The sequence below is a fragment of the Glossina fuscipes genome, unplaced genomic scaffold (assembly GCF_014805625.2).
Source record: "Glossina fuscipes isolate IAEA_lab_2018 unplaced genomic scaffold, Yale_Gfus_2 1, whole genome shotgun sequence".
In the NCBI taxonomy this organism is placed as follows: domain Eukaryota; kingdom Metazoa; phylum Arthropoda; class Insecta; order Diptera; family Glossinidae; genus Glossina; species Glossina fuscipes.
The window spans coordinates 26,284,796-26,303,431 of NW_023998415.1; the positions used below are offsets into that span (position 1 = coordinate 26,284,796).

The 18,636-nt window shown below is 34.0% G+C and overlaps 3 protein-coding genes across 3 annotated transcripts; 2 read left to right on the forward strand and 1 right to left on the reverse strand.

The window, feature by feature from the left end:
- Positions 1 to 36: 36 nt before the first annotated feature.
- LOC119632082 (procollagen-lysine,2-oxoglutarate 5-dioxygenase-like) lies at positions 37 to 3,777 on the forward strand. The gene is made up of 10 exons (XM_038024789.1): positions 37 to 254; positions 328 to 413; positions 873 to 1,015; positions 1,081 to 1,612; positions 1,684 to 1,937; positions 1,993 to 2,094; positions 2,148 to 2,246; positions 2,612 to 2,738; positions 2,813 to 3,247; positions 3,484 to 3,777. Exons 1-10 carry the CDS (start codon positions 128 to 130, stop codon positions 3,769 to 3,771), a joined length of 2,193 nt encoding a protein of 730 aa, XP_037880717.1. The 5' UTR covers positions 37 to 127; the 3' UTR covers positions 3,772 to 3,777.
- Positions 3,778 to 8,912: 5,135 nt separating this feature from the next.
- Positions 8,913 to 9,919, reverse strand: LOC119632270 (immunoglobulin domain-containing protein oig-4). The gene is made up of 3 exons (XM_038025094.1): positions 9,542 to 9,919; positions 9,247 to 9,396; positions 8,913 to 9,180 (listed from the first exon to the last, which is right to left on the reverse strand). Exons 1-3 carry the CDS (start codon positions 9,710 to 9,712, stop codon positions 9,022 to 9,024), a joined length of 480 nt encoding a protein of 159 aa, XP_037881022.1. The 5' UTR covers positions 9,713 to 9,919; the 3' UTR covers positions 8,913 to 9,021.
- Positions 9,920 to 11,072: 1,153 nt separating this feature from the next.
- On the forward strand, positions 11,073 to 11,970 carry LOC119632566 (procollagen-lysine,2-oxoglutarate 5-dioxygenase-like). The gene is made up of 3 exons (XM_038025525.1): positions 11,073 to 11,102; positions 11,204 to 11,614; positions 11,686 to 11,970. The coding sequence occupies exons 1-3, from the start codon at positions 11,073 to 11,075 to the stop codon at positions 11,968 to 11,970; spliced, it is 726 nt and encodes a 241-aa protein (XP_037881453.1).
- The last annotated feature ends 6,666 nt before the right edge of the window (positions 11,971 to 18,636 follow it).

An 18,636-nucleotide genomic window follows, 5' to 3' on the forward strand; every position in this document is an offset into this window, starting at 1 on the left:
AGAGAGAGAGAGAGAGAGAGAGAGAGAGAGAGAGAGAGAGAGAGAGAAATAAGGGAATCAAACGGATTTCAGTTTAAAAGTTCTTTTGAATAAATTCGGAAATAAAAGTCGTCTGCCAATCATTTCAATGGCAATTAATAAGAATTGGAAGAACAGTTTGCGGTGTATATTTCTACTCTATCTGACAATTAATGCCGATTTCAATCCTGGCGGAAAGGAGAACAGAATAGTCGCTGGTAATAATTCAAAAGTCGGTATGTATCTCGTTTCGAAAATTATTATTACTATTGAGAATGTAAAATATGCATATCTGTTCTCTGCCATCAGTTAATGTAAAGACCTTCACGATAGCTGATGGGCAAACGGATGGCTACTTGCGCTATATACGTTCAGCTCATGTTTACGGCATTGAGGTAAGTGTGCATTAGTATACCTCTAGCATGAATTAAAAACAATTTCATCATAAGCATAATGAAATTGCATAGAGGCGTAGCGACTACCTAGTTTACTCTCGTTAAGCTATACCTTGAGAATAATCTTTGCAACTTTGCCGATGCTATGTAAAATGCAAAAAGACAGCAGACGGACAAGTATAAATAAATGGAATTGCTGTCGCTGTTGCTGGCTTTGTTATGCCTCCTAATGATTGACTAAATTTGTATTTTCTTCCCATTTAAGAAACGTGATTTAGATTGATTCCGCATTAGGAACTTGTCTTTCATTTAGACTCTACGTAGACATATGTTGTTAAGAAACTTTGAAAGCGCATTTTTCGTAAAATGGATGATCATTTCTTTTCATATAATGCTCGTTCTGTCACCTAACTCCGCTGCACTCCCCATTTCCTTGACTTTATTGGAATTTTTTTTCAGGTAACTCCTCTTGCTATGAATCCTAAATCAGATAAAAGAACTTCTCAAGTGATGGAGAACGATAGGAAAATAATGAATCTTTTGCGTGACGCTATTGCGCCATATTATAATCAAAGCGATACTCTTGTACTATTCACGCACAGGTAAAAATATATATATATGTTCTTTTTAAAGCATATATGTAGGCAAAATAGTCCATCTTTTATAGCCACGATGTAATTTTCACTGCCAGCCTTCGCGATATTGTTGAAAAGTTTCTAGAAACTGAGGCTAAATTACTTTTCTCGGCGGAAAAGTTTTGTTGGCCTGATTCTGATTTATGTTCCCGTTATCCCGTCGTACAAAGTCAAGCTTCCCGCTTTCTTAATTCGGGAGCATTTATCGGCTACGCTCCCCAGCTATATGCGCTTTTAGATGACCCCATCGCTTACGATATGGACTATCAGTTGTATTTCACTAAAGTGTTTGTAAACGAAAGCCAAAGGGAAAATTTGGGCATCAAGTTGGACACGTATTCCGCGATATTTCAAAATTTAAATGGAGCCAAAAGGGACATACAATTTCTAATTCATTCGGTCACGTATGAAGGTAGTATTAAAAATACAATATTTGACACGATGCCTTGCATTATACATGCCAATGGCGCCAGTAAACGTCAATTAAATGCGTTTGCCAATTATTTGGTGAGAAATTTTGATGAGAAATGTTTGATTTGCCAGCAGTTACGTATTGAATTACAAGTAAGTGCGACGACATATGTATTTGAATAGATGTTACAAACATATTTTTTAAAATTACTTTTCGGATTTAGGCGAACAATTTGCCCATAGTTACTTTGGCGATAATCGCCGACGAGCCTGCACCATTTTTTGATAAATTTCTATTAAAAATTGCGCAATTAAATTATCCCAAACAAAAGATGCATCTATTCATCTATTGTGGCGTACGATTCCATGATTCGCAGTTGGAAGCGTTTGCAGAGGCTTGGAAGAATGAATACATATCGGTCAAAAGGATTTCATCAACATATCGACTGGATGAAATAAGCAGCAGACATATGGCTTTGTAAGTTCGTATTCGCTTAATAAATTTTTACTCCTCCTTTCATTGCTCGTAACAGGAACGAAGCTATCGATGATCGTTCTGATTATATATTTTTTGTGGAGACGTGTGTGCATATCGATGAACCCGACACCCTAAGAATACTCTTGACCTTGAATCGGTATGCGGTTCAGTATTTTGTATTTCATATCTACGTCTTTTTTTCTTTTTCAGACAATTTATTTCACCTGTTGTTAGTGAGCCCACAGCGCTGTCAAGTAATTTCCTTACACTCACTAATGAAATAGATGATATTATAACGCGTAATATTATGTAAGCATTGATCTACCAGTCCTCCCTCTTCTAATAGATCAGCTTTGCCGAAATACAATTTCAATCAAATATATATATATATATTTATATATATCTTTACCTAGAGAAGCCTAGTTATCATATTCGAAAAGCACTTAAATGCAAGCCTTTTGAACATCGCAACGCTTGTACTCTAAAATGATTCGGATTTTCGGAATCATAATATTTGCATAATTTCGAACTTTGAATAGACTACATAGATATATATATATATATATATATATCTATATATATAGATATATATATACATGTATATGTATATACATATATATGTATATATAGATATATATATACATATATATATATATACATATATATAATTACAGTGGCATGTGGAACGTACCCTATGTCTCGAATATTTACTTGATTAAAAATGTTGCCTTTAAATACATCAACTATAGCTATCGCGGCTATACGCCGGACAGAGCCATTTGCGAATCACTCTATGATGCGGTAAGTGCTTGAGGTATAACTAATGTTTTGAAAGGAAAATTGCGCTAAATATTTTTCATTCATTATTCATTCAGGGTATATTTCTTTACATCAATAATGAATACATTTATGGTCACTTAATTTCTATCGAGGAATTCGACATCTCTGTAGCACGTCCCGATTTTTACAATATTTTTAATAATCCATTAGATTGGATGGAAAAATATATACACCCTAACTACACTAAACAACTGGAAGATAATTACAATTATTTACAACCTTGTCCAGATGTTTATCAGTTTGCAATTACCACTGATGCCTTTTGTGATGATTTGATAGCCATTATGGAAGACTATGGTAAATGGTCAAGTGGTAGTCATAATGATGATCGGACACCAACCGGCTATGAGGCAGTTCCTACACGCGATATACATATGAAGCAAGTGGGCCTGCATGACATGTGGCTGCACTTCTTGAATACGATTATTAAACCCTTGCAAAGGAAAACATTTATCGGTCACGACGTTGACGTAAGTATACTATAAAAAATCTTATTTACATTTATCCCGTAGGCAAATTGAAAAAGACACGCTTGGTCAATATGTTTATGGTGATCGCTGAAATAGTTTATGCACAGAGCGGAATATTTTACATTCTTTTTATGTTTGAATGAGAGGTCAAAACGGGATGATTGTAAATAAAAATTCAAAAATCAAAATTGAAAATTGAAAGATCAATTAATATTAACGTTTGAATTCTCGTTTAGCCGGCATTCGCTGTTTTTAATATAGTAGTGCGTTATAGGACTGAGGAGCAACCTTCACTCATGCCTCACGATGACTTCTCAACCTACACTATTAATATGGCGTTAAATAACGTTGACATCGATTTCCAGGGCGGTGGAGTTCATTTTTTACGCTACAATTGCTCAATTACTAATAATAAAAAAGGCTGGATTCTAATGCATCCCGGCAGCTTATCTCACTTTCACGAGGGCCTACCAATTACAAACGGCACTCGCTATATTATGATATCTCACATTGATGCATTGTAATCATTGTACTCAAATACATTTAAACGTATTTAAAATTAATTAACAAACATCTCATCAACGATATATTCCATGTGTTCATTGCTGAGATCATTAGCTTTATTGACAGAAATTGGGGAAAAAAAAAATAAATAAATAAAGGAAAAAATAAAAATGTATCTAAAATAAAATATTAATTAGATTTAAACTTTGCGACCTCGCTGGAGAATGCCTCGTAGGAGTCTCTCGACAATCTTATAAAATATCTTGATCATTAACACATTTTGAATCGGTTGAAGCGTGTTCAGCTATTCGTTTGTAAGACCATTTATGGCAAACATTTAGATATCGGTTTCAATTTTAACGAAAAACATTGCAAGTCCTTCGTTAACAGATTGACATTGAAAATGGGCCGAATCGGTCAAAGGATATGCCTATAGTGTAACATAAGTTGAGCACATGTCTGCAACAAATCCAACAAAGAAAATTTCCGCTTATGCTCGTTAAAGCAGTTTGGTGGGCGTGTAAAGTATTCGGCCACAGCGGAATCTTTTATTAAATAACATTAGTTTAATAGGTGGACCGTGCTTTGAAAGAGTCATTGACAAATTTTGACTCATCTGTACGTATGTATGCATATGTTGGTTCTTATTGAGTGCTGGTATGCGAAGTGTGGTAAGTTGCAATCTCTTTACATTCTCCATTGATGAAGATTTAAGTGGTTGCCGATGGTGACCTTCAATATTTTTGCACTCCGAAATTGCGCTGCTTTCGTATATTGCTTTGTAAGCTTTGTTCAATCATTTTAAGTCGTCCTTTTCATATCGAATCGACGAATGCTCTCTAAAGGTTCTGATTGCCGATTGAATTCATCGAATGATTAAAAATGATCGCTGTTGAAATATTGAATCGCGTCCTTCTCAAACTGAAAGTAACTTCAGCGTTCCTTAATTTTCAATCCATTTCTTTAGTGCGACAGTCATTTTTTCTTTTATTTTTTTGAATTAAAGTTTTCAAAACGATGTTGTTGTTGTTGTTGCAATTTTACGGTTGTAATTTAAGATCAGGTATTTAGTTGCTTCGTGACAACTGCTACGACTTTTCCTCGTTAAATAATTATTCATAAAAATGCAAATTAAAAAATACGAATTTCAATAATTTGATTAATATGAACCGTAATTTCGAAATCACAAGTCTTGGGATTATTTCAGTTTTCAGGTATAGGCTTTTCGGAGAAATGGACGCTTTTCGTTTTTGAGCAAATGAGGGCAGAGAGAGCCATTGTAGTGTGTGTAAAAGTCGTCTTTTACGTTCTTGAAAAATAAGTTAGGAAAATAATACATCGGCCCATCACAGCTAAGATTAAGTGGGAAAAAAAGCCCCTTCTTTTTTCAAACCCCCGACTTTATTTCTTAATATAGTTCCCGTCAAGGCTTTTCGGACATTTCGCTGTTTTTTTTTATAGAACGATTTGCACAAATCCACAAAATACACTTTTGTTTCTCCAAGGATCGCACCGTCTGATGCAAACCCTTTTGCCTGAAGCTGACCTTTATGATTTGCAAAGAGACAATAGTCACGATGAGTCAAACCAGCAGAATACTATAGTCGCGATAGCAATTTACGCAATTCAGGCAACTTGTGAGATGGTCCATTCATTTCTAGGTAAAATTTTGCCTTTGAGTGTCACCTATCGTTTGGAAATTCAGTTCATCGATGTTTTCCGTTGGGCATATATTGTGTCCGTCTATATGACCTCGCTTTAAAATCATCAAATCAGTCGTAACACTTTTCAAGTCAATATCAAAATTGCTCCATATTTTTCCCATCGAAAAACAAATGAAATTTTAATTCACTGGACAGTGAACAAATAGTCGAAATGACATGAAACGTTGGTAGGTATCGTTTGAGAATTGGCGTTTACTACAAATAATAGGTATTTTATTGCTAAGGACGATAGCTACGTATCCACCGATCTGATTCATGCCAGTGACTTGAATCAGGAGTCGGTAAAGAAGATATGTCTTATCGTTGGATAAATTGTTTCTTTTTCTTTTTTTGTAATGACCGTATAATTTTTCTAAGGAATCGGTAAAAACTCAATCAGATACTTAATAATTTATTCTTATATAGTACATTAGTCGAGACTAGGTCGTAGAATTAAGAATGTAGACGATCTACGAAGTCTCAAATGAATCATCTGAAATGAGAAATGAAATAGATCGTTTAATGATCCGTGGATCATAGATTGCCAAGATCATAGTTTGGGCGATTAAATTATAGTTGATCAAAATAGCGTTATATTGATAGGACAAACCATAATCGGTTAATAGCCTGGAGATGAAGACACTTTTATATAATGGAGATTAGGCTAATGTAACGCGGAAGCAACGATAAAAATTAAATGAATACTCTCTGCTTCCAGGCAGATATAATTGTGCTATGTACCGTGAGAATAATAAGAAAAAGATTATTCATGTGAAAGTAATCTGATTTAGGAGACTTTGGATGTCGGTCTTACTACTATTTGTACAGTCACCTAAGAAGTTAAGAAATATTCGTAAATCTATGTTAGATTTCGGGCAATGAATCTAATAATAAAATATTATTATTATTATTATTATTTTAATTTTAGACTAATGAATTGAATTCTTAGACTAAAAAAAAGACATTGAGCACTAGCAACACAGGCTATCGGCTCTAATTTAAATAAATGGATATTAGATAATAAGCTTAGTAGTATTAATAAAGTAAAATATTGAATTGATATTCTCTTCTGAAGCTGATTGTAGAATGTTCAAAGGGTTAATCGTTCCAAATGCAATACTTCTAGCCAAGGAAAAGTTGAGGCAGTCGCAGAGAATGTGCTTTATAGTAAGAGTTTGTCCACAACAGCAGATTGGGGGAGAAGACTTCTTCAGGATCCATTGGTGAGTTGGAATTGTATGACCAAGGCGAATTCCCGAAAATGTTTGGATCTTGGTAAATCTATGTTAGATTTCGGGCAATGAATCTAATAATAAAATAATAATAATCTTTATCTCTGTCTCAAGACTCAATGAAAGAAATGAAATCACTTGCTGGTTAAGTAAGAAAAAAGGAAAAAAAAATTCAAAGTAGGCTTGGACTGAAATAGAAGAATAATTTTAGATTTTCTTCTAAAGTGAAAACATCAAATTTATGCTTCTCGTTTTATCAATAGCAGTCATACGAACACAAGTGGACAAATTATGTTGGTGCTACGTGCGTTCCTAATGGTAATAACTGGCGTTTTAGTTAGCGCCGCAGAGAGCAAAACTATTATTATTGATAGCTCGGGAAGTTTTGGTGAGTGTAATACCTCCTAATTATCATAGTATATCAATGAAGTGATTTGTTATAATCCTTTCGCCGATTTTCCGTTCATTCTCAGCTATTATGAAATCAACTGATTTTTGGCGCTCTGTACATTCAGCTCGCATTCATGATATCGAGGTGGGTATGAAATGATATATTCTTGAAGTTTCCCGCATTTACTCGCACTTTCATATTACTTATCCGATTACGTTAGGTGAAGGCATCAGAAGAAGGTATAATTCGCGATTTTGAAGTAAACTCCAGACAATTAAATCTCTTTTGTCAAGCGATTGCTGCGTTCAAAGGCAGGCAAAATTTGCGCAAGTAAATGATTTTATGAGTAAATCCAATATAAACATACGCATACGCATACACACACACACACACACACACACGTGCATACATAAACACGTACACGTACACATACATATACACATACATACATACATACATACATATGCATAGATACATATGCATACGTACATGCATGCATGCATGCATACGTAAATACATACATACGTACATACATATGCACATACATAAACGCACACATACGCACCTGTTTTACATTATCTTCCCTCAATTATTTTCATCTTATTATTTTATAGATCCAATGCGGTTTTTATTCCTCATTCGTCGTCGATTTTATTTATTAAGAAAACGTGCTGGCGGCCCATTGCTAATTCATCTTGGCAACGTTCCTCTGCCTTGTACCAATCTTGGGAAACTTACCAATGCTATTCTGCTCGATTATACGTTTTAGTTCAACAATTTGCCTTTTGCAATATAAGTTATCGAAGGTATTTTAGCGAAGCAATTAAAACTGACTTGCGTATCTATTTGGGTGAACAAATGGAAATGAATCAATCTAAATACCAAACGTTGCACTCTCCTATTAATCTTAAAACATATGAAAATGATTTGGTAAATATGAGTTTTCAAGTTGCACCTGGTAACCGCATACTCGGGAAAAAGGATTTAAATTCGTTCACTAAACACTTAAGTGCACCTTTTGCCGGTAAATGTACGCTTTGCCGTAAATTTCGAATTAAACTTCAGGTGAGAGAGAGAGAGAGAGAGAGAGAGAGAGAGAGAGAGAGAGTTGATATAATTGAGAAAATGAACCGCTTTTCAATTGTTGTGCCACATAGGAGCATCGTTTGCCTGTGATTACTTTGGCCATAATTATTAACGTCCCGGTGCCATTTTTTGATGCATTTCTACAAAATATTGAGCGGCTAAATTATCCCAAAAAACAGATGCATTTATTCATATATAATGGCGCGAAATTTCACGATGCGGCGATAAAGTTTTTCTATAAATGCTGGCAAAATAAATACAAATCATCAAACATGATTTCATCGAGTCGTCAATGGAATGAACTAGAAGGCAGACAGAGGGCTATGTGAGTTGATTTTACAATTTGGCAAATTTTCTTTTCACAGCCTTTCAATCTTTAATAGTGAAGAAGCTGTTCAGAGTCGTAGCGATTATTTATTTCTTATCGCTGCCTGTGTTCACGTAAATCACGCTGATACTTTACGTGAACTTTTAGCTTACGATCGGTAAGTAAGATTTTTTCTTGCACAGTCTCTTTCTTTTCAAAATTTTCCTTTATTCATATCTTTTATATATATGTACTTAGAGAGTTTTTAGCACCTATCCTTAAAGCCGCAAAAGCGAATTTCAGTAATTTTCAATTGCATACTAGCGATTATAATGAAATAGTTAACCGTGACATTATGTAAGTATTGGACTCGATTTTTTTTTTTTTTATTTTGAGATTTAATGGAAAGAAAAAAAAAAGTAAAATAAAAGTCCCGCATAAATTTTATGGTCCGACCACTAGTTACTTGTAGTCGGTATGAAAGCAGAATTTTTTTTTTTTTTTTTTTTTTTTTTTTTTTTTTTTTTTTTTTTTGGTGGCATTGAAAGTTGTTAATCGAAAGCGATGGAAAAATCGGTTTTAAAACTTCGGCGATCTATTGAGTACATATTGTCGGCCGTGCACTCATATAATCCTGCATCCATTTGTGTTGCCGGATCGATTTCGATTTTCGATTTAACTTTATCCTCGCCAATGCGCCATTCGTGAATCTGAAAGCATATTAAGAATGCTAGACGGACAGTGTGTTATTAATTTTTCCCATTTTAAACACTCACGTGCATATAAAGATGTTGAAATATTTCCGCGCCATCTTTATACCAAGTGATTTGAGGTCGTGGATTGCCTTTTGCGACGCACAGAAATGCAATTTTATGACCGAGAACATATTCATAATCGAAATGGGATGCTTGCAGGATTTTGGCTCCCTTTTAAATAAACAGAGAGAGAGAGAGAGATAGAGAGATAAAAAAAAAACAAAAAAAAGAGAGAGAGAGAGAGAGAAATGAATGAAAATTAAGAATTTTTCTTGCAAATCAACTATCGATTTAAAGAGAAATGAATTATTATTACATTATTGTTATTGTAATACTGATCGGATTCGGGATCACGATATTTACCGGTTATCGGTAAACCGATTTGTACTCGGGACTTGGTGCGACCACGACCGCGACCGCGTCTCCCCTCGCTCAGCTGACCGAATAATAACAATCCAAAGCACAATATTAATAAATTTTTGTACATTTTTTTTTTTTTTTTTTTGTAATTTCAAACCAATGCGGATTGGTTTTCTATTTTTTAACGTCTAGTACAAAAGTGATTGCATTCTATGCTCGCTATACATATATAAATAAATGCCTTTTTTAGTTTTATATGCGGACAGCGTTTTAACAAAAATTATATGCAGACGACAACAGGGTACCGTTACCGTGTCCAGCTTAAACTGATTGCAATTTTTGTGGATGGTTTGTTGTCAATGTAATGGCACATACTGATATTTTGAATATTAAGCCTCTTGGAAAAGCTACGGCAATTGTTTAATTTGCCTAACGATTTAAAAATTAACGTACCTCTCTTATCATATGCTCTTCGCTCGCTGATTTCTTGTATTTTTTTTTTTTTTTTTTTTTATCTCAAAGTTTTAAGATCATTCTTGCTTACGAAGTTCGTGCACCGTCCTCATGATCTATTGAGTACAGCATCCACGCTTAGCAGTCATTAATGCATTCCGGTATTCCGTACTAATCTACTCTAATAATAAAAACAGATTGATTAATAGGCGAATTTGAATATCAGGTGAAAAAGTATATGGCCATATATTACGAAAAAAAATAAAAAAAAAAAATAACCGTTTTCCACTTTGCTGGCAATTATATATGCATACATACATATACAGATATGAATGAAAAGTAAAACCGATTTTCGCTGATAATGAGTACTAAACGTAAGATTTCCTAGTGCATGCGATAAAGTCACTCTTCAAAAGTTGCAATAAAAATGACAGCAGGGTGCACCAGTTTCGTATAAAAAGCCACAATTGAGAGAACAGCATGTGATGAGAGAAACAAAGCAATTTCTAAATCAACAAAAAAATCCCACTGTTTTTCATTTAGTATAATGCCTTACTATAACGAATTAATATATATATATATATATATATATATATTTATATATATATATATTTCACTTTCATCACCCAAAATTCTTGAATGAGATAATTGAATGATTAGCTCGACATTTTGCTGCTCTCTTATTTGTTTTTTACTCTCCCTGTGTTTCTATTGGATACTTCCAGAAATATACTCCATGCACATAAGGGGATGTTTTTCTTAGTACAAAAAAGGTTTTTTTTTTTTTTTTTTGTGTTTTTTTTAAGTACACTTTTAAAATAGAATAAATGCTAACCGCGTCATAGATGCAAAGTAAAAAAATTGTGCGGGACACGATCAGTGGCTTGACATATGCAATAACGGAACTTTCTCTTTTCTTCACTTATTCCACTGGCAGTGGCTTATGGAATGCATGGGATGTATCGAGTATTTATTTGATTAAAAATACTGCCTTTAAATATATTAATTATGATCATGAGCATTGCAAAGCGGACATGGCCATGTCCTTAAGTTTACGTAACGCGGTAAGCGAATAATTGATTATTTCATTTCGTTATGCTTTTCATATCTAAAATCAGTTATATAAGTCATATGTTATATGTTATGTGCAATCATTTCATTTTAGAATATCAATCTTTACGTGAGCAATGAGCGCTATTATGGCCATTTAATAAATACTGATAACTTCAACGTTACTCTAAGTCGTCCCGATTTGTATAATTTTTTGCAAAATCCCTTTGATTGGATTCGGAAATATATAAGTACGAATTACCTTGAACAGCTGCAAGAAAGCTATACTGCTTTGCAGCCGTGCCAGGATGTCTATCTATTTCAAATTGTCACCGATGTCTTTGCTGACGATTTACTTGCTGTTATGGAAAATTATTGTCGACGCAAGTATAATAGTGATCTTGAGAATTTCGATGCCCGAGCGATTCATATGTCTCAGGTGGATCTGGAGACGGTATGGCTTCGTTTTTTACAGCATTTCGTTCAACCTTTGCAAACGAAAATCTTTCTTGCTAAACGTTTTGGCGTAAGCATCTAACGAGATTTTACTCAAGTCCTCTCTTTTTTAAGTTATTAATTGATCTCTACTTTATGTAGGTGCCACACACTGCTGCACATTTTATTGTACGTTATAAAACCGATGAAGAACATTTCGTTGCGCCTAAGCACAATTCTCGAGTGTATAGCGCAAATATAGCCTTAAATCGCGTCGGAGTTGAATATAGCGGCGGTGGTCGTTATTTTATACGGTACAACTGCTCAGTTATTGATATTGAAAAAGGCTGGATGATTATGCATCCCGGTCGTATCACTCATCTTTATACTGATCTTCCAATCGTCAAAGGTATATCTTATACCGCAGTCTCTCTAATATATCCATAAGGTTTTTTTTTTTTTTACCCCCTTTCAACTATAAGCAAGTTTTAGTTTTCTTCTTGCTGAACTTTTAAAAAAATTTCTTGACAATTAATAATAAAATTAAATTGCAATTAAATTACATTTAGTTATAATCCAAAGCAATAGCTGAGTAGTCAAATGATTTCGACTACCAACTGAATGGACAACAACAATGGGTTTAGATCTCCATTACGGTAGAGTTTCCCATAAAGCCTCAGATCGCTAGTGCCTTAAAACTTTAGTATTAGAATTGATTTCTTTGGCTAAATCAATAATAATAACAATAAGGAAAGCGAGCAGAGTTAACGTCCAGTTACGATCAAAAGAATTTTAACGGAGTAGAGTTTTATGCATTAAATGTCGTACATTGTTTTAGGAAAATATCAAAGACTCTCGATGATGTGGACTCAGAGCTTAGTGGTATTGTATACTACTCCTTTCTAATTGCATCAAGTGAACAAATGCTTTCCTTTATATTCACGTTACACTTGAAGGGCTGAATTATTAAAAGTTATAGTCAATCAATACATATCAGCTTTGGAAATTATCCTTTCTTCTTCTTGTTCTTCCAATTTAAATACATGAAATTATAACTAAGCAGATTAGTGGTTGGTTTGCTCGGCGCTTGAACTGAGAACCCCCAGCTTCGATCCTTCGCTCATTTAATGAAGCATTTTTTTTTTATCATATATTCATTTATTTATGTTCGGTTCGCTTCGAAATGAATGGGTGGATAATCAATCTTTAGCATTTCCCTTTATTACTGCAAATAACTTTGGCAACCTTTGGCAGATATATATATACATATATATATATATATATATATATATATATATACTGCGATATGATCCTTTATATAATATATTTGATTAAAGGGAACCTTCTTACAAATTTACAATAAGCAAAATAATCCTTCCTATGAGAAAGGAACTCTTTATACGATAGAAAGGTTCAATTTTTAAAATTTTATATCGAAAATTGATTCAAATATGAATTTGAAGCAAGTTGATTTCTTTGTTGAATTTCACCTTACATAAGGTGAAGGCTTTTTCTAGTGGCTCTCGCATAGATGTTATTTACACTGATTTAAGCAAAGCATTTGATATGGTTAACCATAGACTACTTATCTTTAAACTCCAAGCCTCTGGTTTCCCACCCTACTTAGTGAAATGGATAAGCGCTTATCTGCACAATAGATCCTTCAGGGTTTTGTTTAACTTCATCACCTCGGATGAATTCCCCGTTACGTCTGGCGTACCTCAAGGAATTCACTTAGGTCCCATTTTATTTAGTTTATACATTAACGATCTCCCATCGGTGGTTAATTTCAGCCAGATCTTAATGTATGCTGATGATGTGAAACCAGATCAGCCAGATCTTAATGTATGCTGATGATGTGAAACTGTTTTCTTCCTTCTCTGTTGAATCGCAATCACATCATCTTCAAGGTGATTTGAATAATTTTGTTGCATGGTGCTCTTTGAATCTGCTGAAACTAAATCTGAGTAAATGTAAGAAGCTTTCATTCTCAAGAAGAAAGTCATTCATTACTCAGTATTTCATAGATTCGCATAAGTTGGAGGATGTCGATTCGATCACAGATTTAGGCGTTCTATTTGACCATAGGTTACGTTTTAACTTGCATATTGAGCTCTCGATTAGCAAAGCTAGGTCCGCGCTTGGTTTTATAAAAAGGTGGTCCAAAGAGCTTGATGATCCCTACATTACGAAAAGGCTGTACATGTGTTTGGCTAGACCCATACTCGGGTATGCCTCAGTTGTGTGGTCTCCTTCATATAGGTGCTACGTAGATTCAATTGAATCTGATCAAAAGCAATTCTTGCTGTTTGCCATTAGAAATTTGGGTTGGGATCCGATTGCCTCTCGTCCTCCATATGAAAATAGGTTGTTTCTGTTGTCCCTACCGTCTCTTGAGAAAAATAGGTTTGTTCTGGGCGTTTCCTTTCTAATTAAAGTAATAAATGGTGCCATTGACTCGCCTTCATTACTTGATGAAATAAGCTTCAATGTCCCTAACCGCTTCTCTAGGCAGTTTATCTTGGTTAAGCTAAGTCAGTGTAAATTTAATTATGAGCGGTTCAATCCGCTCAGAGTCGTTTGCAAGAACCTAAATGACGTCTACCACTTATTCTCGTTATCGGACTCTTTAAAGTCCATTAAAGCAACATTGCTTAATACGCGCGATTTACCCATGTCGTACTTAAACTGACTTAACCTTAAATATGTCATTATGAGTCGCAAATTAATTTGTTGTTAACAATTATCGGTTGCCAAGCTTATGCATGTTTGCGATGGCTTAGGGGTTCACTTGCAATTTGGTCCTGTATCGGTTGTGGGTGTGGCTCTATGCTAGTTGTGTACATGCTTTTTTTTTCTTTATTCTTTTTCTTTTTTTTTTCTTCTTATTTGTTTTATTATACTTATACTAAATTTTATTATTAATTAATATAAGTTTTGCATTATGAGTCAATTGAACTCGACTGTTATTTGGTTAGTTGAGTTTCTAGTATAAATAGAATTAAAATAAATAAATAAATAAGGGTTCGTAGGGGAAGTAAACTCTTTCATAGAAATAGGGTACAGTCATATATAGCAATTTTGTGACGAGAATGATTTATTTGTTTCTGCACTTTTCAAGCGAATAGTCCACCATTTTGCGTTAGTGTTTTTGGAAAGCAAGTTTCTTTCTCTCGTTGCCATATCCGCGAGCTTGTCCTTTTATCAAATTGGATGCAAATTATTTTTTGCCTATATAATGGGTCGTAATGAGAAGTCTCCGCGGTTTCGAGCTTCTTTTTGTAGCCTACTCTTCTAAAATGATTCCAAACTGTCATGTGATTGATGTTTAACGCCTCCGCTATTTCCTGACACCTTACTTGACGGCGATGTACATCTTTGATATCGAAATTTCCAGAACGGAATCGAGCGAACCGCTTCTGGGCCCTTCGTTCACTCATACAACATCACATAGCGTATTTCTTGAGATATTTCACTTATTTTCAAATCAATACAACTTTTTCCACGAGCAAAGAACCAGAAAATTCTCTTCAAAAAAAATGTGATGTGAGTGTTGCCCAAACTATAGGCATTAACATCATCCTGGGGAGAAAAGCTCGGACAATTTTCAATATGATCTCATATATACTTTAGACCACGAGGGATATTAAGTTTGTGCGGATCCATTAAACAGCCCCAGGGACTTGATATCGATCGATTCGTAAAGTAATTCTAATTGTCTATCCACCCGTCCGTCTATACAAGTGATGTCTGCTTATGTAAACTAGTGTTCAGCGAACAAATCGTAAATTTTCGCGAAATTTTTAATGCAATTTGGTACACCGATGTCGGCCCAAGAATAAAAGCTATTGAAAATGGCTCAGAAAGAACCAAATTTTTCTACCGATTCCAATCGCTATAAATTTAACTAAATTAAGTAAAATGTTATAGGATATGTATTGGAGTGGGCCGTGGCCCACTATATTAAAGGCCTTTCAATACACAATCCACACTTACTTTCATGAACGCAAGCTACTCAATCAATTACATCTAATTCGTGGGTAGCCTGGTTGCAATAAGATACAGTTTCAGAAATTCGTAAGATTTCATGTTTGAAAGTTGGAAGTATTACTTTTTCACGTAGCTTGGTTTTGTAAAGTGTGCCAGTAATATGATTTAACTTGCGGAGAATTACTTGCTAGCTATCGCTTACTTCACTTACCTTTTTTGTCGTCGAAGTTGGAAAAATTATCATCGTTTTCACTGATGTTCAAACAGCATAGATTTTTCAATACTTCACATACAGTTCCTAATTGCTAAGAGCGTATCAAATGAATTCCCTGTTATCGTGTCAGCAATACTATTGATTGTTATTAATTACTCTCGGTATTGACAATTGGTATTTATGCAAAAGGCTGGTGGATCGCGCAATCGTAACAGAAGTAAATTGAGGTGTAGGTAAAGACTTGGGCGCTTCAACTTGAACTACTGATGAATAAAACAGGAAAAATGTTAATGATATTTAGTCGATTCGCGACTGAATATGTGCCTGAATGGGCTGATATATTGGAGAAATGTCTCTCGATGTTTTGCCTGGCTACACGGCAATCAAGATCTACCCGTCATGTTGTTCGATGGCGCATAGACGGTGATCAGTCCTTGAATGCCACTATGTGAACACTTGGTCAACCACCACCATCTAGCATAAATTATTATCCATTTTACCTCAAGCAACACTACCGCTCATTTTGGTAAGCAAAAAAAAAAAAAAAAAACTGGAAGAAAACTCGCTTGAGATATACACTTAACTTAGTATACTTGAGTTGTGGTAGAACTTTTGGTAGCAAATACAATTTCCGTTGTTAATTCTTCTACGCCTACCACGCACCGAAATGCGGTGTAAACATTTTGTATTTGAATTAAACATCACATATATACATGTGTGTGTGTATTATGCATTTTTCTCTTAAATTTAACTAAAAGTTTTTCCAAGGTGTAAAAGTCTTTTCTCAATTCTCTATTTTCTACGGAATTTCTCTGCTCGATTACCACAAAGTGCAAATTGTTTTCTCATATGGACCTAATAATAAGGGCAACAACAATATTAATCAGCTGCTCTCATCTCGGAAGATGAGAGGACATGCGTGTTTTCCAAAATCAACTGCCAAGAGAAACACATTCTCGAATGCACAAGGAAATGTAAGAAAACTAAAAAAAAAAACAAAGAAAAAAACAACAGATAAAAACGAAAAAGGAACTAAATGCGAGAAATCGCACAGCAGGAGAGACATGAAAATGCTAAACGCAATTAAATCGACTCAAAGCGAGCGTGAACATATGTCAAACATTAAGGGCGTCTCAATCTTTTCCAAATTGCTATCCAAGATGGCAAACTATGAATTAAGGGAAAAGTGAAAGTGTTTGCATCAATAAATCCCATAAATTCGAAAGATTCTTTACTAAAATTTCATATTCACATTTTTCGCTATATATATATTTTTGATATAGATAACGCAAAATATTGGGAGTAACTGCTTTGAAATATGAAAGAAATATTTACAGTGAAACCATTAATTAATTCAACTCGCCTTGATGGGAGATAAGAAGAATTATGGTCACCTTGGCTCAGTGCCAAGCAATGAGCGTTACAAACGCTATAAAATGCATATATACATACATATACACATATTGTAAGAAGGATGTAAAAATGTTGAATTGTATTCAACTGTCAGTAATTTGTGGTTGAAACATTTACGACTGTGAAATTTGATCGTTTTAAAATTATATGTATACCGTATACGATCTTAAAAAAAAAAAAAAAAAAAAAAAAAAAAAAAAACCATAATCCTTTTATTTTATTGTCATAATTGCAAGAGGTTACGATTCCTCTGTGTCTTTCTGTTTACTGTCGGCATCCTTCGCTGCAAATGAAAATTTGAACATTGAGCTCGGTCTGCTTAAATTAGATTTGACTGTACTTGTTCGCTTTCGTAGTATGCGCAATCTATCTGTGATAACTTTGCATTTATGGGGGAGTAATTTCAGTTATGTAGAGAGTAAATACGTATGATTGTTGCACGTTGTAATGAGTAAGAGTAAAAGTGTTTTTTCTGTTTTTTTTTTTTTTTTTTGATTTTTGATTTTTCACTATAAACCATAATAGTGTTAGTATGTGTGATAAGTTTTTATTTTGACGGAGACCATATCATATTCGTATCAAGCAAACTCATATACCCGTGCATTTCATTTGTTCCAGTTCAGAGTAAATTCAGTTTGTTTTTTCTCTCTCTCTCTCTCTCTCTCTCGCTCTCTCTGACTCTTGAGAAGTTAAAACGGGCCTCATAAGAATATCAAATATAGCAAAGACAGTAGCAAAGCAAATTCAAAAACACAACAAATGCCTGAATATTAAAAGATAAAATAAATAAAATAATATAAAATATAATAATATATCAATTTTTTATATTTAAAGTTAATAATATTACACAATTTTAGTTTTATTTTATTCATAATAAATCGCGGACTCGTCTTTTTCCAATCTTATCAATATAATTTTGAAAGTTCGATACATTTGAAGGAGAATTTACCAGGATGAGAATAAAGGATTGGATCTTGTTACGTACGAATATCATAATAACCCATCACTTTCCATTGATTTACATTTTCATTCATATTATGAATATTATGAAATGAAATCTATGAGAATATAGGGAGATCTATGTTCACTCCACTCCATGAGTACATTGTTGCACAGTATCTTGCCGATATCTCTCCATTTAATAATCGTTTAGAACCTTTTAATCTTAAATCTAAAAGCCTACATATTTTAGATTTAACCGATTTAAAAGATCTTTCTCTCTACCACAGTACTCAAAGACACTGCAGTTCTGAAAAAATTGCTATAAATACGTTCTCATTATTTCGTTCACATATTATTTCATTAAATATGATAATTATGATAATAATGAGAGAATCGCAATAAATAAAATGTTCATATTTATATATAATAAATAATAAAAATGAATTTAATTAAAATAAATTTCAAATTATCTGAAAAATTTTGCAATTCTTCAGAGAACAAATATATTTATTGCATTCATTTAAATGCGTATAATGCGTCTGAGCATAGAAATT

Bases quoted from the DNA above. Each gene is read 5' to 3' on its own strand.
- LOC119632082 (XM_038024789.1), top strand. From the start codon at position 128: ATGGCAATTAATAAGAATTGGAAGAACAGTTTGCGGTGTATATTTCTA. The intron at 1,016-1,080 runs GTAAAAATATAT...CATCTTTTATAG, and splicing joins CTTGTACTATTCACGCACAG to CCACGATGTAATTTTCACTG. The intron at 1,938-1,992 runs GTAAGTTCGTAT...TGCTCGTAACAG, and splicing joins AGCAGCAGACATATGGCTTT to GAACGAAGCTATCGATGATC.
- LOC119632270 (XM_038025094.1), bottom strand. From the start codon at position 9,712: ATGTACAAAAATTTATTAATATTGTGCTTTGGATTGTTATTATTCGGT. The intron at 9,397-9,541 runs GTAATAATAATT...TTTATTTAAAAG, and splicing joins AGTATTACAATAACAATAAT to GGAGCCAAAATCCTGCAAGC. The intron at 9,181-9,246 runs GTGAGTGTTTAA...ATATGCTTTCAG, and splicing joins TTCAACATCTTTATATGCAC to ATTCACGAATGGCGCATTGG.
- LOC119632566 (XM_038025525.1), top strand. From the start codon at position 11,073: ATGGCCATGTCCTTAAGTTTACGTAACGCG. The intron at 11,103-11,203 runs GTAAGCGAATAA...ATTTCATTTTAG, and splicing joins CCTTAAGTTTACGTAACGCG to AATATCAATCTTTACGTGAG. The intron at 11,615-11,685 runs GTAAGCATCTAA...TACTTTATGTAG, and splicing joins TTCTTGCTAAACGTTTTGGC to GTGCCACACACTGCTGCACA.